Below are 22,899 nucleotides of genomic sequence, written 5' to 3'. Positions count from 1 at the left end.
CAGCTGACTTGCATCGGTGGTTGGGGGAGAGGGGTATTCTTCAGTTGGGAAACGGGATCAACTGAAGAATTCCCCCCTAGGTGAGTCCAACTGAAGAATCTCCTTCCCAGACGGGTCCGGGAAGGAGATTCTTCAGTTGATCCAACCAGAGTTTGCTGGCCGCCTTTCGCACATAAACATCCACCATGGTATACGAGTTTACAAACTCACTAAGGATGATAAGAAGAGCGACGACAACAATAGGATAGGATAGGATAGGATTTACATATTTATCCCGGGGGAGAGGAAAGCCGATAAGACGGCTTATCCATATGGCGAACCACGGCCTCTCGTCCGGTTACCATTCCAAGTCGGGTATGGGATTAGTTATATATTGTTTGTTTTCGGAAGCATGGACCTTACGGTTTTCGTACGCCGGTCGTTAGAATTTAAAATAAAACGAACAGTCGGAAGAATTCTGAACTAAGAGTTGGTACTTTTCGAAAAGCGCTGTAGAAATCTGAAGTTACGGTATAAAACAAACCCATGCAAGGTAATCAGAGGCGCGGTGGCGAGCGTATTTCGACCATTGAAGTTATATACAGTGGTGGGATTCAATTTTTTTGTCAGCCGGTTCCTTCACAAAAATCATATTTTTAGCCGGTTCTGTTACAAATAGAACATTGGCAGTAACCAGTGTTACTGAACCGGCTGAATCCCACCACTGGTTATACGATACGCCACACCGCCGAGCTGGACCGAAACTGAAACCAAACGACCACTCCGCCGAACTACAATAAATCAAATAACTGGCTAACTGTTCCCATACGGTACCCGACTGTTGACCGAGCGAGAGGCCGTGTTTCGACATTTTATTAAGCCTTCTCATCACTTTTCTTTCCTGGGATAAAGGCCTGTCCTAAATTACCTCCACGGGGTTCGTGGATGGACTCGTTCCTGTCTGCCAGTGTTGACTACTAGCGAGAAAAAAGGATCTTCCGGTAAGCACTGGAGCGTGCAATGCCGAACAAACTCACGTGTTTGCCTGATGCATTTGACCGCGTGGCGAAGGTTCGATAATATTATGCGGAAAATCAACAATTTGGGAATATCGAAATTCAGTAAAATATGATGAAATAGATAAAATGAAAAGTAGTATGCGTTCAATTTTCAAGTGTAAACTGGTAGGGATTTTAAATTTACTAAAAGCAAGCGAAAGAAATGAATTATTGTTATATGAGCACATGCTGACATGGATGATCTTTTACATAGGTCAATCATGATGTACCGGTAAGTTTATATGCAACACCATACTCTGAAAATTATTGAAAGTATGTTATTTGTACATCATTTTCATAAGAGGAAGATGTATCGACTATGAAACATAGATGGCGAATGGGAAAAACCCAATATGAAAGCGTGGATTTTTCCATATTCTCTGTCTAATTTTTGTATTCTTGAAAAAAAAAAAAAAAAAAGGTTCGGTTCGCTATTCGCTGCATTACAATACAAATTTATCATGATATTCTTGTAATTTGTATCACCACAAAATAAGACAACCGCAACAGGGAAATAGAAAAAAAAGCCAGAGAAAGGTGTGTAATAGGTAGGCCTAAGTGTAACAAGTTCTAGTTTACAGTAAAGTAGAATTTAGAATATGGTCTTCGAGATGACTGGATGACGTGTTTTGTAAGTTTGCGAAATCATTTGTTATGTCATACGTCAGTGGATAGGTACGGTACTAAAAACAACCGTATTTAAGTTACCTGATAATATGATACATGTTCAGTCACATACAGAAATTAGGAAAGTTCTTTTTTGTATTGTAAAGCTGTAACTGTGTGAAGAATACCTACCTGAATACGGTATAGCATAAATGGTTGTTAGACGAATGTGATGTTACGTATATTCTGATATTGCTATTTCGTAGATTGTCTCAGAACTTGCAAGTCACCCGTTCGCCCTTCAACGTCCACGTGAATGAAGATGCGTTAAAAATCTCTATATGTTTTTTTGGTAAATTTCCACAACACACAGAATACAAATCTTAAAACATTTATCCACACTAGCTTAGAATGGGTTTACATTGTCTCACTCGAAAGATATCGGAGTAGTATTTATACGTCGATCATAAATCTTATTAAATACTGTAAACGTGAGCTCGTGATTCACGTTATAAACAGAAACTCCTATTATCTCAATAAGGGTAATTATTTGATTTCATGGTGATATGGTATTGGAAGGTAGATGTTTCGAACCCTTTGAATACTTTCAGGTTGCTTTTTGCCTAAAATGAGTAAAAAAAAGTGTGAATTTTGAGAAAAATTAACTTTGTTTTGATGATTTCAACATGAAATGGGGTACATTTGGGGGTTAGTTGCTATAACGGTACCGGTAGTTGGTCAGGCGTTTTTGCTAAACAAAATTAATTTTAATTAACAAATACATAGGGTGTAGCCAGTTTTGTACCCGAATTTTGCATATGTTATTCCTAACCCACATCTGACTATGGAATCCAAAAATTACGTCAATAGGACGTCACAAACACGTCATAGGAATTGTCAAAGTATAATTACGATCGCCCGAAATGGCATCTGCGCCGCCGATAACGAACTCGCTAATGCCGGCGATCTCTCTCCTATCGTGACGGGAAAACGAGAGAAATAGCTTGCTCGATTTCGGGTAATCATCTGCACGTTTTGGACGACCATCCGCATATTTTGGTGGGCCTTATTTCGCCAATGTGACGTCGAAACCACGTAATTTTTCGGTGACGTAGTCAGGTGGGGGTTAGGATAGGCATATGCAAAAATTGTTGAGTCAGGCCAACTAGAAGTGCATGTGGTACTAAACTATACCAGACCCCAAAAACCAATATTTCTAACCCGTTAATTTTTTCATCGTAGGTGCATTGGCATTTATTCTACACGCTAAACCTTGAAATAACTTTCTACGACCAGGGGTTAAAGCTATCCAAACCACCAGTGTACGACACTCGGCAGAAGTATTTGCTACCGAACGACCAGTGTGCGACCACGGATTTCAAGCCTTGAACATCGTTTCTGCTGCGCCGAGACTAGAGCATACGCAGCCATGCGTGAAAAAATTAGGCTTCTAATCGCATTTCTGACCGTCATATATTTTAAGAACACGGCCATTTCGAACAAAACAAAGCACCGCATCACAGCAATCAAACTGACAAAAACACGGTGGTCGCAAATTGGTCTACAAAGATATTATCGACGTATTGGAAATGCGCACCCCCCTATTCCCCCTCCTTTAAATGTAGAAACGCGAAAATTTAAGGATGGTTAAAAGAAACACAACTCTACCCCCTTGCCAAGTTTCAGCTTTTTATCTCTTATATTTGTATGGATTTTCAAGTTTTTTTTAATGAGACAATGGGTAGTTGGCGACATGAAAAAATAATCCGTTTTTTTTCTTCGGTCGGGTTTTTGGTCATAACTTCTTTGTTTTTTTTTTCTTCGGTCGGGTTTTTGGTCATAACTTCTTTGTTTGTGGCCGCATTTTAGTGTAATTTCGCAGAGCTATGAGGGACAGGTGGTCGATCACGCATGAGAAATATTGTCGCTGTTCGTTAATTTTTTCGACATTACTTAGATCGATGAAGTTGATGGCCGCAAAGTGGGTAAGCCACCCTAGCTCTGTAGCTAAAGTCAAACTCAAAATTCAGGATTGCAATTTGAAGGTCAGTCTGTACCTACAGGCAGACAGGATTGCATAGTTTTCGGATTCCTGGATTCCAAGAATAGCCCCCACATTAAAATAAATCAATCATAACAGTCTGACAGCAACAGTGAGTGCAAATCCCTCAATTACGAGACAATCTTGGCTTTGATATCGGCAAACTAGCATTGCGCAACAAACTCAATTTAAAAACGTCACTATTGGATTCCCAGCAAATAAATAATCTTTTTTACTGAAAGAACGGAAGAAAAAAAATTTATCATGGCATTTGAGGGTTTTTAGCAAAAATACAGACCCACTGACTTGAGCGATTGATTTTTATTATTACCATGACAAGCATGGCGCATTGTGACACATCTGGCATCATATCATACACCCTTGTTTCATAGAAAAATAGAGTGTTTGTTTTATTGAACCAAATGTCTGAACATCTTGAAATCTGTGAACTGTGCCCTACCTCTGTATCAAACGACAAGTTAATTTAACTAATTAATATCGTGAGATGTATACCAGACTATGTGCTTATTTACTTTGTCTACCGATATTTCAGTATTTGATGGAAAATGTTTCTTAAAAATATTGTAGTATCAAATGAAAGCACAACTACAGAACTAATTATTTTCAGTAACAGTTAAAAATACTTTTTATACAACTTCAATTCACATTTCTGTAATTTATGAATATGTTTGGAAAATATTACCTCATTTTAATTATAATTATTGCTGTGTTAGATTTATGATCATTATTGACATAGAAATGATAAAAATATTTTTTTTTTCTAACCAGAATTAATTTTATCTGCCGATCAGGCTGAGATCGGTTCCTTTGTAGGTTTAGAAACCTTTTGAAAAATAATCCACTATGTTTGATGATGCTGATGACTGGGATGCTGATCCATCTAGTGGATTTGGTGGACAAACAACGACCACTACAACTACGAGTTCCTTTGGTGGGTTTGGATCTGGGGACGCAGATTCTGGAGGATTCCAGAAATCTTTCGGAAAAGGCTCTAGTTCACAAATGAACGGATTTGGTGGAGACTCTGGTGGCGGCTTCGCTAGTTCAAGAAGCCGAGCATGCTTCAAATGTGGTGAAGATGGCCATATGTCTCGCGATTGCCCGAATAGTGATTCGGGTGGGGGCTCTCGCTCGAAAGGTTGTTTTAAATGTGGAGAAGAAGGTCACATGTCTCGCGAATGCCCGAATGGTGATTCAGGTAGCGGTTTTGGCGGTGGAACTCGTGCCTGTTACAAATGTGGAGAAGAAGGCCACATGTCTCGTGAATGCCCCAAAAATGATTCAGGAGGGGGTAGTTTTGGTGGAGGATCTCGCTCATGTTATAAATGTGGAGAAGCAGGCCACATGTCTCGCGATTGCCCCCAGAACACTGGGGGGGGATCTGGTGGAGGATCTCGCTCATGTTATAAATGTGGAGAAGAAGGCCATATTTCTCGTGATTGCCCTAATGGGGATTCTGGCACTGGCGGTGGTGGATCAAGGGGTAAAGGCTGTTTCAAATGTGGCGAAGATGGTCACATGGCTCGGGAGTGTCCAAATGCAGACTCTTCTGGGGGAGATAGGCCTAAAGGCTGTTTCAAATGTGGTGAAGAAGGACACATGTCAAGAGAATGTCCGAAGAATGAAGGTGGAGGAGATCGTCCACCGTTGTACATTCCACCTCCGCCACCAGAAGATGAAGAAGCGATTTTTGCATCAATGCAAACTGGAATTAATTTCAACAAATATGATGATATCCCAGTGGAAGTTAGTGGTGATAATCCACCGGCTTATATCACTAGTTTTGATGATGCTGGTTTGCCGGAAACAGTTCGCTCCAATGTTGAGAAAGCAAAGTATGCTAAACCAACACCAGTTCAGAAGTACAGCATACCTATCATAAATTCAGATAGAGATTTGATGGCTTGTGCACAAACTGGATCTGGGAAAACTGCAGCTTTTCTGTTACCTGTTCTTGCTGGGATGTTTCGTAATGGTCTCAACACGGTAGATTCTTTTTCAGATAAACAGTTACCACAAGCAATTGTTGTGGGGCCAACCAGAGAACTTGTGGTGCAGATATTCCTTGAAGCAAGGAAGTTCGCTCGCAGCAGTATTATAAAGCCTGTTGTAGCTTATGGAGGAACAAGTGTTGGCAGTCAATTACGTGACCTGAGTCGTGGATGCAATATACTCATTGCAACGCCGGGAAGATTGCTTGATTTTATTAATCGAGGCAAAGTGGGATGTAGCGGTCTACAATATCTTATTCTAGATGAGGCTGATCGTATGCTTGATATGGGTTTCGAACCTGAGATTCGACGGCTGGCTGCTGCGCCTGGTATGCCCGATAAAAATAATCGCCACACGCTGATGTTCAGCGCCACTTTTCCTGATGAGATACAAAAGTTGGCCCATGACTTTTTACGTGATGATTTCCTGTTTTTGACTGTGGGACGTGTTGGTGGTGCTTGCTCAGATGTGACACAAACAATTCTACAAGTTGATGGTAATGACAAGCGAGACACATTGGTGGAAAAGATTTCTGATGTTGCAGAGACAAGGGCAAGAACTTTGGTTTTTGTTGACACAAAGAGAAATGCCGACTTCCTGGCAAGTTATCTTTCTCAAGAAGGATTTCCTACTACGAGTATTCATGGAGATAGGCTTCAAAGAGAAAGAGAAATGGCACTTCGTGATTTTAAGTCTGGGCAGTGCCCCATCATGATTGCAACCTCTGTAGCCGCAAGAGGCCTCGATATTCCAAAAGTCGAACATGTGATCAATTACGATTTACCGAGTGAAATTGATGAATATGTTCATCGTATTGGTCGTACAGGTCGCTGCGGAAATTTGGGAATGGCAACTTCGTTTTATTGCCATGACAAAGATAACACATTGGCTCGATCTATGGTGAAAGTCCTGGCAGATGCACAACAAGAAGTCCCAGATTGGTTGGAGGCATGTGCTGAAGGTGCCGTGGGTACCAGCTTTGGTCCAAAGGGTGGGCAGTTTGGTGCTCGAGACACAAGAAGTATGGGCGGTGGCAGGGGTGGTAACTCCAGTCGTGCTAAGGGAGACTTCGATTACAATGATGGTGGTGGTACTTCCACAGCGAATACAAATAGCGGAGGTGGCTTTGATGATGACAATTGGGGATAACATGCATACATATGCGATATGCAGATGTCCTTATCATGTACATAGACTTTTTGAATCTGTCTATATTCAGACAGTTAAATGAAAATTTCAAGACAATTTTTGTGTCAGTGTGCAGTATTGAAACTGAGTTATATTTGTAGTTCGCAGCCAAGCATGATTTAGTAAATCATGGTGATATGGTATTGAAAGGTAGATGTTTCGAACCCTTTGAATACTTTCAGGTTGCTTTTTGCCTAAAATGAGTAAAAAAAAAGTGTGAATTTTAACCACTGTAACCCAAGGCAACACTGCTCTCATTTTTTGTGTTTGCCTTTACTTTCACAGTGCAAAAAGAGATTTGACAAGTGCAGTTCTCATGAATATACTCTCATATTTTCACTAACTATAAAAATTAGTGAATTGTTTTCTGTGCATCCATCTTGCCAAGAATGTGGATCCGGTTGTCAATTGTTTTTTAACTGATAACTTCAGGTTAATTTTTTTATCAGGTACATGCATCACAACACTGTTTTTTTTTATATTCTTTTTCATTTCATTTAGTGCTTTCATTTGACCACTGTTATTACACACTTGTTCTGTTTTATTTTCCTTTTACCAAGCTGGATAGGCACCATGGTATTTTCAGTCAATATGCAAAGTACTTAACTGTATGATCTCTCTAGGTACTATTTCCCAATTGCATGAGGAAAGCGCACTTTGCCATAAGTCTGTCAACAGATCTGACTATTTGGAAATAAATTATGTCCTTTTGAACATCTTGTGTAAATAATTTCTGCAACCACGTCACATACACACTGTTGATTTTTGTTCTTGCCAAGTTTTTCATATTTTTCGTTCATTTCTTTGCAATAAAAATTTGTGTTTTGCACCTCAGATGATTATTAATGATATTATAACTTCTGCTAGTAACTCTGAAGAATTGTTCGAAAGAAAACTCGTTTCTTTGAATGTTTGACAGGTAATTATTTGATTTTATTTTTACTTCTGCTTTTAGGGTAGCCTACTGTACTGTCCTCTTAGACGCACCAAGTTATGCATAAGAATGTCTGTGAACTGGAATTAGATTATGTAAGATTCTCCGAGTTGTTCGCGATCACTCAAACTGTGCACAGACATATAATCTAACCAAAAATGTCCATCCTTGCTTTGTACTAGTGGCTGTTCAAAAGTAGATTGTGAATTTTTGAGTTTCCATAGACTACCAAATCTGTTACTCATTGCTAAGCTAGTTTAATTGGGTGAAACTTAGGACTATCCTTCGCTGAGGATTGAGTCATTGTGCTTTACCTAAGCGAAGTATGTTGCAACAAGGATTAGATAAATGGGCACTCCAGGAGCATGTGTACCAATATGGAGGAACTAATTTTTCCGCCTACTTTACATCAAGTTGTGTAAAGGAACGACACCCTATGGGTAGGGGCATATTCGTTTGGCTAACACAAACAGTCCCTGAACTTGTAATAGAACTGAAATAGGGAAAATCTGAATAAAATTATGGCCTAACCCTAACTTGGTACACATGATACAGGAGTACCGATAAACGTCTGTTGTGTTAGTTGGAGACAAAAAAAAGTTGAAACTAGTTCACACTCCTTCAAAAATTCTTTATCAGTATATTCATGTTTCCAGAAAAAACAATGGAGGCAAAGACAGCTGCATATGTGTTAACAGGAGTCGGCTTTGGAGTATGTCTCGGTTTTTTTCTACGAGGTCGAATGTTGTCTGTGAGAAATTTAACACCAAAAACACCAAGTCGTCGAAAATCTTCATCATCTGGTTCGTCTGATGAAGGCAGTGTATCTGGTGACGAAGGTTCCGAAATGAAACTTGTTATTGTTGTACGACAGGATTTGAAAATGGGTAAAGGAAAGATCGCGGCTCAGTGTTCGCATGCTGCTGTTTCTGCATACAAACAATTAAATAAAAGGGACAATGCCAGTCTTCGAAGATGGGAATATTCAGGCCAACCGAAAGTTGTAGTCAAATGCACTAATGAAGAAGAACTTTTGGCATTGTATCAGCATGCCAGAGTAATGAATCTCACTACCAGTGTCATTCAAGACGCGGGACGAACGCAAATTATGCCAGGTTCAAAAACTGTGCTTGGTGTGGGACCTGGCCCTGAAGAAAAAGTAAATGTTGTCACTGGTCATTTGAAACTCATGTAAACTGTGCGACATGGCTGAAATGTCTTAGTGAAGTTTTTCATACCAGGTCCATGAGGTAATATGTATGTGAAATGTTACATACACACTAAAAATGGTGACCGTACATTTGAACTCACGTACATTTGAACCAATGTGCCCACGGCATCAATCTATAGGCGGGTGCTAAAACCCATGGGTTAGGGTTAGTATGGGTTCAAATATCTGGAAACAAAAAAAATTTCCATAGGTGCAATTGTCGTGGGTTCAAATGTAATGGAACCACTAAAAATACTTTTCACTCAATGAGATCCTTCTTTTATAACCATGCTCTTACAAAAATCACTCAGATAAACGAAGCTGCATTTAGAATTTTCATTCTCATATGTCATTTTTTTGTGTCTCTTACCTTATTTTTTAAACCTCAAGTGACTGGGCATGAGTTCATTTTTTTTATTAAACCAGGAAGTAAAAATAAATCAATGCGGTAGGCAATAGATTTTTTTCTAAAACTTGCCTGAAGTATGCGCACCAAGATGGCGCACAACCTGAACTCAAGTTCTGTACCAGGTAAGGGTTCAGGTTATGCGACATCTTGGTGCGCATACTTCAGGAGTACCTATTTTCCAATATGAATTTTTAAAAGTTTGTGTATTGTGTTGTGCTTAAATGTGGCTATTGGTAAATAATGATTGAAAAGTTGCAGCTTCTGAGGTTGTTTTGTTGATGCATCTTAAACTGAATTGGCTACACGTAAGTGGGTGCTGGGTCGTGTTGTTATTATATCTATAAATCTTTCATGTCCCCATATTTTTGTTTATTATTTTTCTGGCATTTTTATTTAAATACAATTTTAAAATAAGCAAATTTTTTTGATTGGTTGAATCATGTTAGATTGAACATTTCTATTATCTTGAAGTTTTGAGCTGTAGAAGTCGCAGATTACTTGAATATATGGGGAAAAGACATTGAAAGTTTGCCTTATCTTTGTGGCTTCGATTGAAAGTCGTGTCAATCAGGAAAATGGTTACATTGCAACAATAGCTGGGTTTGAGGTGTTAAAATAAAAGTTCCTGTTCGGCGAGGACTTCTAATGATACTGATGTCGTTTGGCAATGCTTTGTTGCTTTGGAAATAATATATTAGAAATAAGTTGTAAGGTACAATATCAACAAGCAAGCAGATCTGTTGATTTTTTCGAAGCGGGGATGATGTCCAATTTCCAAAATTATTCAGATACCTGTACATACTGTATCTCTGCAAAGAGCCCAATTGCCTTTGACAAATGTGTTGCAAATTTTTTACTCCTCAATAACTATGATAGTGAGGGACGAACGAATCACATAGGTTATTGAAATATTCAAATGGTTTTATTATCTAGTACAGTGGTTGGCAACCTTTTTTAGTTGTGGTCCGGTAAAACCTGACAAAAATTTTGGCCGACCACTTTTATACAAACGAACTTAAATACAATTATGAGCATATGTAATAAATATTACGAGTTACGAAAATTTATTTGGCATATTCGAAAACAAAAGTGATGCTATTTAATCGAGATCTACATTTGTTTGCTGCACATTAACTGTTTCCAATTTGGAGACATGGTCGATAGTCATACACGTACAGTATGTTCCCCAGCTTTTCATTTTAGGGGGGGTGTTTCGAAATTTAGGGGGTGGTAAATAATTTGCTATTAGCAATGAAACTATTTGTATCGTTAAAAAATTGGTATGTATTTAAGAAACGATGTACATGAGGGGCTCCCCAAGTTGATTGACGGCGAGCCAAAATACACAGCAAAATCAAATGGTAGGGCCAGAAAAGGAGAGCGAGAAAAAGTGCGCGACGACACGGCTGGGGTTCACGGCCTAAGAAAATTTTGAGAAATAAGCTCCAAAATAGGCTCTAAGCTTGATTTTAGATACACCTAGCATTGCAGTTTGTTATGTAATGAAATTAATAATTATAATATTTAGATGATAGAATTCCCGAGAAATAAATAACAAGCACGGCTTTCAGCAATTAATTTGCAACTGATAGTGACTAATGAAGTTACTTGCTCATCTAGCATATGGCATCGTATGAATGGCTACTTATGGCTTGTTTTGTTACACATGTCACATTTTTTGAACATGTTTGTTTGACTTTTGTATGAATTAAGCAATGAATTAAATTTTGAAATACGCGCGTCAACTGATCATAATGGCGCATAATGTTGTTTCGCTGAAGTTTGATTCTTTCCAATAAAGAAATAAATACGCCGCCATTCATCTAAAAAAACGTCTGTTTTCAGTGCCTAGGTTTCGTTTTGTGACATTTTCAAGCGTTCTTAATATACGGCTGATATCTAAAATACTGCGGTGTGTAATCCTAATACCCATACGTATACATAAGATACCGGTATAATTCAATTGTTACGAATTAAACGTGCTTAAACTGTGATAATGATGTCAGGATAGACCCTAATTGGCCCGCAGACTGCGGTTTGGAACCCCTCATCTACACTGATAAATATGCCATAGTCGTTATATTTGAATACAATTATACTTGAGTTAGGAAATAAAGTGTGGAATCGCACATGGGAATAACAGTGTGGAATCGCATCTCAAAATTAGGGGGGGTGTTTGAAATTTTAGAGGGGGTGTTCACCCCCTATAGGGGGGGTGTGGGGAAATCACTGTACACGTAACATGTTGCTTGCGTCCAGCCTATTTCGTTATTTCGTCGTTGACAAGACCATCTCATCGTTCAAAAAAGTTTCTAAGCATTCATTGCCTCATTTGAGAGCTTATAGTGATTTAGTTACCACTACACATAGATTGTTTGTAGATTGGTCTGGTTTATGTGTTATAACCCCAGCATTGACTGACAATAGTTATATAAACCATTCAAAGCGAGTGTGGATAAATGTTTTAAGATTTATATTCTGTGTGTTGTGGAAATTTACGAATAAAAACGATTACGATTTTAATGCATCTTCATTCACGTGGGCGTTGAAGCTGAAGGGTGAACGGGTGACTTGCAAGTTCTGAGACAATCTACGAAATAGCAATATACGGTAACATCACATTTATCTACCAATTACATATGCTATAAGCTTAGTATAACAAAGGTCGCAAACTTTGCAAATTTCGTTGCTGTCACGTACGCTTACAAAAGTCACTTTGTTAGCGAGAATCATTTTGTTTAAGACATCTTATTTGGACTGATATACAACTTTCTCACGCAGAGGTAAAATTGATGCAGCATTATTGCGACATACTGACGTGAGATTATTTGTAAAGTCAGAAATGCAGCTTACATGCGTTGTGTTTGTCTACTTTGCTACTTTCGTGTGATGTTTTTAGTTGTAGGGGTTTGTGGTTGTTAGATTGTAGATGTGTTATTTTGGTCTTGTCCATTTTGTATCACCCTTCTGCGGACCGATAGTAACCTTTCTGCGGACCGGCAATGAGCCGCGACCTGGTGATTGCCGACCACTGATCTCGTACAACGACTGGAAAGTACTTCTGCATCTAACATAAGTTAGCTTAAAGCAACATCCTCAGTCATCATTTAAAACAGAGGTGACGAAGCTGCGGCCCGCCAGAGAATTGCGTGCCGCCCGCGAAGGTTCAGTGTATGTTTGGCTTGAAGTCATAAACCTCCAGAGACTGTACATATAAAATGGGAGCGAAGTATTACCTATATTACTAACAACGCCATTTGCAATACATCTTGTTTTGTTGGATCAACAATGAATCAAAATAACCAATGTCTTAGCTTAGTTACGTTGGCTTATCGGCAAACGCATAGGGATTAAGGGAGGAGGGGTTACCTCACTTTGCGAAAATCTAATGTTTCGGCGCACGATACACGGGACATCTGAAAGTAATAAAAAGTTTATAACTTCAGCTCAATGATTAAAATAATGGGAGATCTTGAATTATTGAATAAATGCCTACATTTCAAAAATCGGTTAATTGTTACAGGATGGATTCGTTTATATAACTTCTGTATCTGAAGGCTTGCGAAATACAGCACTTTTATACGAAGCCCTCGCCACTAATGTGAAATTTGTTGACGACAAATCTGAGTCTATTTAAAATGTTTAGCTTTATATCAATTTAATTGTGTGTTAATGTAACCTGCGGTTGCGTCGACAAAATATAAAATTACTATGAAATATCACGACCATACAAAGTGTTTCAGACAGCCCAATTATATTTAGTTTTGATTCGTATTTTTTCGATGTTGGGAATTATAAAAAATTGATGCGTTCTTGCAACACTCACTCCGCTTTATCATAATACTACCACCCAAGATTATTTTCGAGATATCAACGTTAGAAAAATCCCTAGGTCTGCGATAAATATTGAACTCTATAATTTAGTTGTACAATATAAATTGATTGTACAGTGATACCTCGGTAGTCGAATAAAACATTCGAGTCAAGAATGCTTCAATTTTCGAACGGAAATTCGGATCTCCAACAGCCGAGCGGAGTGCGCGGCCGAGTGAGATGACAGGTCAAGACTGACGAACGAAAATCTTGGTATGCAGTTTAGAGATTCCAAATCGTCATTTCGTCCTAATATAAAGCGCTTAGTAAAGCAAAAAAACTTTCCAAAAATTTCACTAAGCAAAACCTGAATTGAATGTTCTATGTAAATATTTGAATTGGCGGTTTATAGAGCACAAAACATTTATCGCAATATGAAAATTGTATTTTTTTTGTAATTCGAACGAAATTTCCATACTTCATCAATATATTCCGGATTCTGCTCATGCATAAATATTTCTATTTCTGGAGAAGTTCAACATGCTAATGTGTGTCGACTTTTGAATTGCTTCAAATATTGTTTAACAACGTCAATCAAACAAAACATGTCTTTGTTTAGATAATAGATGCTCAAAAATTGTAAGCAAAACAATGTTTGTGATTACATCCTGTAAGAAGTGGATAATTGAAAACCGAAGATCAGCCATCATCAAAATTTGTTAAAACTCGTGTTCAGGCATAATTGCACTCGGAAATCACCCCATTCATCTTCAAACCAAAGTTAATTTCAACAATTTGCGTAGAATGTTTCAATTAAATACGCGTTCCAGTTGCTCCTTCAACAAGTATAATATCTTAACGTCAAAAAGTATTACTAGACTTTTGTGAATAGAACAATTCTTTTCATTATACGCATGTATTTTATGGCGCAAGTCATTGAAACTTGCATCGAAACAAGGAGAAGAGATGATGCGGCGTTGGGACGCAAACACTATTTTATTCACAATGTATAATTTCCAGGTGTCTGTCTTAGTGTTTGTGGGCTCTGCCATGATTTGTATATATATTAGGGAAGACAATGTCTAATTTTATGGACACAAGGGTCAATTAAACAACGACAAAAAAGCCTGAGTTAGGAAGAAATGACTACATTGTCAACGCCCCTTTTCCGGACGATTTATCATCACAGACAAATATGGGCTTGTTTTATATATCTAAGTGTAATTGTGTTGTTATGATATTATCTCCGCATGTCTGCGCTATTAAGTCGAGTTGGTCGTTATTAACATAAAGTCTTTTGGGAAGATTTGAAAGACTCTCTGGTGAAATGTTATAACCAGGCGTGTATCACTGGTCACATGAGCCAAACTCAATGTGATGAAATAATAACCCTCATTTTGAAGAAAGGAAAAGACGCCGATAATTTAAAAAACTATCGACCCATTACGCTATTGAATACGGATTACAAAATTTTAAGTATAGTTCTCACGACACAAATCCAAACAGTAATGAACAATATAATTCACAAAGATCAAAGAGGTTTTATTCAAAACAGACAAATGGGAGAAAACATACGATTACTTTGCGATATAATAAACCATACAACATACAATAAAATACCTGGTACAATTATTGGATTGGATATTTGATAGTGTCGAATGGTGTTTCCTGTTCCAGTCACTAAAAGCATTCGGGCTTAATCACGGCGATCCAATCTCATCATATTTATTCCTTGTAGTAATAGAAATTTTCGCAACGATGGTTCGTAATAATAAAGATATCACTGGATATAAAATTGCAGAAAACGGAATTAAAATAGCCCTAGCTGCAGATGATACAATAGTCTTCACTGATGATTCATTTAAAAGCATTGAAACCTTGTTTCGAACAGCTGAACTATATCAGGATGCAAAACAAATGCTGAAAATCACAAGCAATGAATATTGGAACTGAATGTGGCATAATTGAACAAAATATTCATATTGAGAATTACAATTACGGCTGATTTGAAACAACTATATGAACTTAACTTACCGTTTATGTTGCAGCAAGTACAAAACATTATTCAAATTTGGCGTAGGAGAAATTTAACAATTCTAGGAAAAGTATGTGTAATCAAATCATGAATTCTATCGCTATTTACATATCAATTTACATTTTTACCTGTTACTATTCCCAAAAAATTTGTTAAATCACTGAATTCTTTAATATTTCGTTTTTTATGGAATTCAAATTGGGAAAGAATCAAACGTAAAACATTGATTGGCCCAAAAATGAAAGGTGGAATTGAAATGGTAGACGTTGAAAGTACCTTTATTTTAAAAAAACTGAAATGGTTGTATCACCTCATAGATGAGTCAAAAGAGATTATTTGGAAAACCATTGAACATTATTATTTACGTGATATAGAAATACATTGTTTACTGAAAGGAAATTTATGGTATAACTCTCGTTTCATAAAAAATCTTCATTTTATAACAATTAAGGATACACTTTGTACCTGGTACATATATAAGGAATTAACATCTAATGCCAATATCCATCTCTATAATGAACCATTATGGTACAACAAGAAAGTACAATATGCAAGAATGCCATTTTTTATAAAAAACTGAAAAGAACACGGAGTCTGTGAATTACGCCATTTGGTGAACAGAAATTCTCTATTCACTTATTTTCAACTGTGATTCGATTATTCACCGTTGCTCATTGGTTTTATTTTTTATATTAACAATACATGTACATTGATTAGAAACTGGATTTTCCTTATGTTGTCGTTTTTTGACGTTAAGATGTCGTACAATTTTTTGGTGAAGAAAGTGCATTGATGTTTCCAGAACCATCGCTATTCAAGCGAAATTCCTGCCAAATTTCGAAAAAATTGAACCTAATGTTTTATCAGGGTGATAATATATTGTTTTGTTATTATGTTGTACTTGTTATTTTCTTCTGATCTTTTACTTTTCTTTCTAAATACTGGAACAATTGCTTTGAAATTTATTCCTTTCCAAAGTTTTTGTGGGATTCATGGAATTTTTTTTCCGTGTACGATGACCTGATCAAAATTAGGAATAGCGCGCCTTTTAAGCGATGTGTTGCTCATCGAGGTACGGTAAGTCGCGAAGAACAAGTCGCAGGCTTTTTCATAAGGAAAGTTTCGTTACAAACTATTACTGTATTATAAACAGAAAACATATTGAAGATTTCAGTTCTAATAGCGTAAGTGTCGAGCATATCAAATGGTGGTAGTGGAATAAATTTCATTAACCAAAAAAATGGTATTGCAAAACTCCGGACAAAAATTTTAAATTAGCATGACATTGCCTAACTTAGGACAAAATTAATGAATTGGCATATCATTGCCTGTCTTCAAACTAGTCAAAGAGTCTACATATTTAGGCTAAAAAGCGCAGTGTATTGGATTGCCTGATTTCGGACAAAATTTTCAAATTGGAACGAACATTTTAAACATACTGGTAAGTTATCGTACATTAGCTGTTTTAAAATACAGCTTCGTTAAGCACATTGCATGGTTTTCTGGGAATTGATGGTGAATTGTTTCGTTTCGGTTCTCGTGTCCATATATTTGTGTATGGCCCTCATGTTTATCAGATAATTGCATCATTTAAAGAATTCCGGTTCCAAGTTCAAGACCCTGAATTTTGCGTTAAATAGAGAGAGGACCAATGTCAGAAGGTATTATGGTAAAAAATATATTTGTGATATCCAGCAATTTTTGAGATTTGAGTGTTGTCAACTTTGTAAAAATTAAATATATTCAAAAGATATTCGCATTATATCGATTTTTTCCAATCCCGAGTGTAAAAATTAGAATTCGCGGTTTATAGAAGACACAACATCGCAATATGAAAATTGTAGTAACATCCATCGATGTTCCGAATTTTCTGTTGGTCGAATATTGGCAATTTTGTGAAACTTGCATTCATTTATAAAATAATCAATTATTTCGAACCTTACCTAAAAATTTGAGTTTATCGTTGAAGAGAAGACTAATATATCGCAATTGTATAATTTTGATGACATCTCAAAATTTTCGAATATTTCGAAGAAAATTTGTAGAATTTTGAACTCTTCAAAAAATGTCGTCAAGTCTGTAAAAATTGAATTTATCTGAAAGATGCTCGAATTATTGCAAAACTTTCTGGAAATGAGGACAAATATGTGAATTTAAACGAATATTTCAAATTTAAGCCCCGGTTACCGGGAAATACTGAGATTTGCATGATTTGAATTTTACTGGTGTTTTTGTATTTAATATTGTCATTATTGCCAGATTGTGAAGTTTACGTGAGGATTCTTAAACTTTCTTTTCCGGAGCATAAATATTACCGTTATGGTATTAATATTTCGTAATTGCGGAATTTGCAATAATATGATTGTTCAGAGACATTATTTTCATTATAATTCCATTTCTCATCCAACATTTGTCATTCCTGAACGTAACAAGTTGACCTGTATTTCCCATTTTGATGTTTTCTTGTGCATCGCTCAAGGTTTCATCTCGCGTTATCAATTTTTAGAAGTACAATTTTCATGATAAGTTTGAAAAAATCGGTTGTGCTTGAACAAGGATTTGGGAAATGCATTTTCCACACAACAGCTTTTTCTACTATTTGCACCCTGGCGTTACCGGGTCGCAAATAAAGGAGGTTACAAGGAGTATGAAGCATGCATGTCTAAAAATAAAGCGCTTTGTGCTTTGCGAAGTATGTAACTGATGTTATTGCATGATACAATTTTACATGTAAAGGTATAGAAATAGTGTTCAATCCACACGTACTTTCAAATCCCGGTCACTACAGATGCCTCTAACCACATTGTAACACTTCTATTTGCATTTGCTTAGAATTTATTGTCAATATCATCAGATGGTAAATGCAATTGGCATAAATTCATCAGCCTAATCTAAAACTAAAATGAATAATATTTTCATGGTCGCTTGTCGTTCGGTTGATGTTGCCGGCGTTCATACACATCTGACATATCTGAAGCATCCGCCATACTTGACAATGCGGTAGGATTTGTACGTGCTAAAAATAGGAATATGTTAAACAGGAAAAAATTTGATTCAATTCAATTACGTATCTATGACTTACCAGAATTGCTTGTAAGCAAAGCAATAAGATGAAGACGTGGGTAACACGCAGCGATAATTATAATGGATCCTGAGTTCTCGAAGTTGCACACAGTATGTGCATTTGAATCCACAAGCGTAATGCTCCTTCAGATCACTTAGATGTTTCTCCCAGTCTCCTTTAATCTTGGTCACTATATCGGCGAGTTCCGTCTCCGTTTTTGCTTGGTAGGCGTCGTACAATGCTTGAGCTTCGTTGCCGAGTGGTTTGCCCATATAAAATTCAAGCAGTTTCAAATACTGTTCCATTCTGAGTTGGGAAATCTAAACATTTTTGCAAGAATTATATAAATATATATACATATTTTTTGAACAAAATTTCACACTGCCAACCTTTTCCAATCTTTCTGTAATGCATTTCAGTCTTCTTTCAAACCGTTCCGATAAGCACTTTTCGTAGTTTTCGATCTTTGTCTTTCTGGTAGATAGGCATGATGCATATTGTGCAACATATTTGGCAATTCGCTCATTGATCCTTTGCTCGTGGCAATCAATCATGTCAGTGTATGCCTTGGAAGCGCGAGAAAGGCGCTCCTCAAGCTTTTTTTCATACTCTGCAATCGCTTCTTTCTTTTGTTCGTCTAATGATTTCTGATATTCTTCTAGGGAAGTCAAGTTATCTGCTGTGATGCAATTGTTTCTGGAAATATAAAGAGCAATTGTGCCAAATGTCATCTTATGATATACTTATTCACTGTGACACTTACTTTACTAAGCAATTTGCTTTATAATACGTTATTAAACATTTGTGTCTCTCATCAACAATCTTTTTGAAAGACTCCAATGCCTTCTGATTAGTTATTTCTGCTTGTGCAAACCATTCAGCATATGTTTTCTTCATAGATTCAATTATTGTCTTAGCTTTGGTATCAAGGTCTTCTTTGAATTTTTGTTCGGTGATATTAACTTCATCTTAAGTGTAATAAAAATATTAAATTCAGTGAAACATAAAGACAATTGTGGAAAATTTTTAGGAATTGCACTAACCGGTTTTACATTTTTTCAGTTGCTTGTATTGGATTGTCCTGTATTGGAATTTGTAGGTCAAGAAACGGAAGCAACTTCTTTGGGTGGTAATTCTGTACGTCCACCATTTCCCGATACTTCGACTATAAAGAAAAAACCAGGAGTAGAATTATATTGATATATACTATGTACCTTCCATTTATTTATAATTACCAATTGGTGTAAAACTGACTTCTTCCAAAACAAAGAGTTCCGCCGTAAGCGCACTGATAAGCGCATGCGTAGCTTTTCACAAGTTCTGCGATAGCTGCAGTTAGCTTCGTAGTGTATTCATCCAACCGTGTTTGATATGATTGAGTTTCTTTAGTTTTGAAAGCCTCCAAAACTGCATTAACCTCTGCTTCGTTCCAATCCTCAGAACCTAGATGTAAAGTTCCATTATGAATAAAAGTATGTGCAAAATTCGAAAGAATAGAAAAACCTTACAATGGGCTCTGTATATGAGTTTTTGGAACACTTCAGATCTCTGTTTCACGATGGCTTCCATGGCACATTTATACTTTGTCTCGTACTCTGTCACGCGCTTTTCGAGAGCTTTTTTGTATTCTGCTATTTTAGCTAAACGAGTGGTGAAGCATGTAACAGACCTGAAATAAGAAAGGTTCGAATTTTCGTTTTCTTGTAAACGGACATTTAAACTTACAGTAACCCACCTCTCGACAAGTTTTTCGTGATATTCCAGCACACAAGCGTGTCTTTTCTGCATGTCATCTTTATAATTTTTTTTTGCCTCTTCCAACAATGAATCTAGTTTTGTATTATAATTTTCAATAGCCTTCTTGTTGGTCTCCTTCATTTCTTCTGACTCTTACTGCAATCCCGTAATTCTAAAAATTCACGATGTTAGTAATTTGAGTAAGAAAAGAATACGTAAGAAAAAATTGTAAGAAGAAATACAAACCTCAAATACTGCTTTGCATATTCCTCGATAGCGTCTTCGTGCTTTTTCTTTGCCTCGGTATTTTGATTTGTTGCAGTTTCATCCCAATCTTCATATTTTTGTTGCATATCAAGATATATTTTATCGGCCACTTCTTTCAATTGTTTTTTAACTTCAGCTTCAAAAACGTCGACCGTCATCTCTATAATACAAAAATTCATGCCCTCAAAATGTGTGTTTCTCAAATTATTCAGGAAAACATACCAAGATACAATTCTGAATTACCTACGAATCCATCCTCTGTGCATTTCTCTCCTGGATAGCTCTTCAGAACATTAGAGTAATATTTCGTTGTGAACCAAGCAGGACAGTAGTAGCTTCGGAAACTGTAACATCCGTAATTGATTCGGTAAAATTGCCCGACATTGTAAGTAACATATCCGCAATGACTTGGTTGGTATAAAGCGGCATTGGCAACCTGTAAACATTATAATTTTGGCAAAATTGATAAAAAGACATGAAGGGCACTATTTATCAAATACTTACGGCCAAACAGCCTAGAAGTAACAATAGAATCTTCATGATCGTCTTTATTCAGGTTGTTGAACAACGACTTGTCAAAGCCCTGTTGTGCGCTTGTATATATAGGATTTCTCCCCTCCCTCCAAATTCAAGTATCAGCTCATTTGGGTTTTAATGTTACATTAGTGATCTCTTGTCTCGACCACAATGATTGAAATTGTCATAAGCGCAACAAATGTTTGCCTCGAATCGCTATGCCGTAGTTATAACAGAAAGTTCAGTTTATTTCATTTAAATCTTCCATCATTGTGCATTTAGTAAAATGGTAATTGTTAATTAATCTTTATATTGTGAAGTACATTATTTTTCAACTAATAGGATACCACCTAGGCATAGCTATTCACTTCATCAGTGCGCATTGTTTATATAAATATAACTTCAGGATTGAAGATAGTTAGTCAACAGCTATTACATCCAATTGAAGAGCATTACTAAAAACATAGCAGTTTTTCAACGACACTTTATTTTTATTATTTACTTATTGGCATACGCATACAATTATTTTAACAATCAAAATGTACGACTTTTGAATCATAGATTGATTGACGTTCTCATGCTTGACAGCGTCAATCAATCAAAAATTTTCCTTGATTATATGAGCATCAACAATGTATCTGAAATAGCCATAATGATTGAACCCTGTAATATGAGTTATTCGAACATGAATTTTGCACACGAAGAATATTTCACTCGTTGTCAGTGGTATTGGAGTTGGAACTATTTTTTCACCTTCAAAATGATAAAGCAGAAATTAGTGTAGAATAGTCCAATTAATTTAAAAACGAATTTTATGTTCTGTTCAATTGCTGGCATTTAAACATATATTATATATATCTAACGCCAACCACAACCCCCAAATGAAAAGATAACGATTGAATTAATGTCGAGACAACACCAATAAAGTTGAAATATCCAGTTTCATAACGTTTCGTCACAGGTCTCGGAGTCGAAAATTTTATTTTGGAATTTGGAATTCTCAAAACATTTGAATCCTACTTCAACATGGTAAAGTTGAAAAGTACTAAATATTTTAAGTGAATTTCCATCGCATTCAAGGCAAAAACACAAAATGTCGAGTTAAATACCAATTTTGAAGATTATTATATTTTTGATGAAGAGCTGTCATATCCGTATAAATGATATCACATTTAAAACGTTTGTTTTCGATGAAGCACTTATATCCGTATGTTAGAACAAACAATTTATTTTGCATACACGTATGCAAACTTTGGAAGCAAAACGTTGATATTTCGATAGATTGATTGATTGATTGACGTTGTCATTCTCCGAGAATACTGAATCCGAAAAGAATATTTCAACTGCTTACCTAACATCTAGCGGATAGTTTCATATTAGGCGCCTTCAAAAATATGGACTTTGAGATATTTTTTTTTGTAATTCGAACGAAATTTCCATACTTCATCAATATTTTCCGGATTCTTCTCATGCATAAATATTTCTATTTCTGGAGAAGTTCAACATGCTAATGTGTGTCGACTTTTGAATTGCTTCAAATATTGTTTAACAACGTCAATCAAACAAAACATGTCTTTGTTTAGATAATAGATGCTCACAAATTGTAAGCAAAACAATGTTTGTGATTACACCCTTTAAGAAGTGGATAATCGAAAACCGAGAATCAGCCATCATCAAAATTTGTTAGAACTCGTGTTCAGGCATAATTGCACTCGAACATCACTTCATTCATCTTCAAACCGAAGTCAGTTTCAACAATTTGCGAAGAATGTTTAATAAAAAACGCGGTGCAGTTGCTCTATCTACAAGTATAAAATCTCATCGTCGAAATCTATTTGTAGACTTTCTTGAATAAAACAATTCTCGTCATTATGCACACGTATGTCCTGACGCAAGTCATTGAAACTTGCATCCAAGCAAGGAGAAGAGATGATGCGACGTTGGCGCGTCAGCAACTAGAACAGGCGCGGCGGTGTGGCTCAACGGGTGAAGCGTTAGAAATACGCTCGCCACCGCACCTCTAATTACT

The 22,899-nt window shown here is 36.7% G+C and overlaps 4 protein-coding genes and 1 long non-coding RNA gene across 6 annotated transcripts; 3 read left to right on the top strand and 2 right to left on the bottom strand.

Annotated features, from left to right (window-relative positions):
* The first annotated feature begins 696 nt into the window (after positions 1–696).
* Positions 697–1,502, top strand: LOC144430349 (uncharacterized). Its single transcript, XR_013479479.1, has 2 exons — positions 697–1,050; positions 1,459–1,502. It is a non-coding gene; the product is annotated as an uncharacterized LOC144430349 (long non-coding RNA).
* A 2,947-nt stretch (positions 1,503–4,449) lies between these two features.
* Positions 4,450–7,721, top strand: LOC120329263 (ATP-dependent RNA helicase DDX4-like). The gene has a single exon (XM_039395824.2). The coding sequence runs from the start codon at positions 4,549–4,551 to the stop codon at positions 6,844–6,846; it is 2,298 nt and encodes a 765-aa protein (XP_039251758.2). The 5' UTR covers positions 4,450–4,548; the 3' UTR covers positions 6,847–7,721.
* LOC120329265 (peptidyl-tRNA hydrolase 2, mitochondrial-like) lies at positions 7,667–9,857 on the top strand. The gene is made up of 2 exons (XM_039395828.2): positions 7,667–7,804; positions 8,476–9,857. Exon 2 carries the CDS (start codon positions 8,484–8,486, stop codon positions 9,012–9,014), a length of 531 nt encoding a protein of 176 aa, XP_039251762.1. The 5' UTR covers positions 7,667–7,804; positions 8,476–8,483; the 3' UTR covers positions 9,015–9,857.
* Positions 9,858–18,098: 8,241 nt separating this feature from the next.
* LOC144430548 (uncharacterized) lies at positions 18,099–19,248 on the bottom strand. Its single transcript, XM_078118557.1, has 4 exons — positions 19,114–19,248; positions 18,740–19,046; positions 18,369–18,670; positions 18,099–18,302 (listed from the first exon to the last, which is right to left on the bottom strand). The coding sequence occupies exons 1-4, from the start codon at positions 19,245–19,247 to the stop codon at positions 18,239–18,241; spliced, it is 807 nt and encodes a 268-aa protein (XP_077974683.1). The 5' UTR covers position 19,248; the 3' UTR covers positions 18,099–18,238.
* Positions 19,205–20,992, bottom strand: LOC144430550 (uncharacterized). Of its 2 annotated transcripts, XM_078118558.1 has the most exons (5): positions 20,334–20,476; positions 20,086–20,259; positions 19,859–20,019; positions 19,586–19,793; positions 19,205–19,515 (listed from the first exon to the last, which is right to left on the bottom strand). In XM_078118558.1, exons 2-5 carry the CDS (start codon positions 20,226–20,228, stop codon positions 19,389–19,391), a joined length of 639 nt encoding a protein of 212 aa, XP_077974684.1. In that variant the 5' UTR covers positions 20,229–20,259; positions 20,334–20,476; the 3' UTR covers positions 19,205–19,388. The 2 variants fall into 2 exon arrangements, with proteins under 2 accessions (XP_077974684.1, XP_077974685.1); XM_078118559.1 differs by lacking the exons at positions 19,205–19,515; positions 19,586–19,793; positions 19,859–20,019 and adding exons at positions 20,598–20,790; positions 20,859–20,992 and having other exon boundaries at positions 20,139–20,259; positions 20,334–20,514.
* Between the last annotated feature and the right edge of the window lie 1,907 nt (positions 20,993–22,899).

Source organism: Styela clava, chromosome 12 (assembly GCF_964204865.1).
Source record: "Styela clava chromosome 12, kaStyClav1.hap1.2, whole genome shotgun sequence".
NCBI lineage: Eukaryota > Metazoa > Chordata > Ascidiacea > Stolidobranchia > Styelidae > Styela > Styela clava.
The sequence above is the reverse complement of the archived record's forward strand: the minus strand, read 5'-3'. Positions and strand labels throughout refer to the sequence as shown.

What these genes read in the sequence shown, in the direction of transcription:
- LOC120329263 (XM_039395824.2), top strand. Translation starts at nt 4,549, where the DNA reads ATGTTTGATGATGCTGATGACTGGGATGCTGATCCATCTAGTGGATTT.
- LOC120329265 (XM_039395828.2), top strand. Translation starts at nt 8,484, where the DNA reads ATGGAGGCAAAGACAGCTGCATATGTGTTAACAGGAGTCGGCTTTGGA.
- LOC144430548 (XM_078118557.1), bottom strand. Translation starts at nt 19,247, where the DNA reads ATGAAGAAAACATATGCTGAATGGTTTGCACAAGCAGAAATAACTAAT. An exon ending in TTACAGAAAGATTGGAAAAG is followed by an intron (nt 18,671 to 18,739) that starts GTTGGCAGTGTG and finishes AAAAATGTTTAG; the next exon opens with ATTTCCCAACTCAGAATGGA. An exon ending in TTTGCTTACAAGCAATTCTG is followed by an intron (nt 18,303 to 18,368) that starts GTAAGTCATAGA and finishes TCCTATTTTTAG; the next exon opens with CACGTACAAATCCTACCGCA.
- LOC144430550 (XM_078118558.1), bottom strand. Translation starts at nt 20,228, where the DNA reads ATGAAGGAGACCAACAAGAAGGCTATTGAAAATTATAATACAAAACTA. An exon ending in CACGAAAAACTTGTCGAGAG is followed by an intron (nt 20,020 to 20,085) that starts GTGGGTTACTGT and finishes TTCTTATTTCAG; the next exon opens with GTCTGTTACATGCTTCACCA. An exon ending in AGTCAGTTTTACACCAATTG is followed by an intron (nt 19,516 to 19,585) that starts GTAATTATAAAT and finishes TTTTCTTTATAG; the next exon opens with TCGAAGTATCGGGAAATGGT.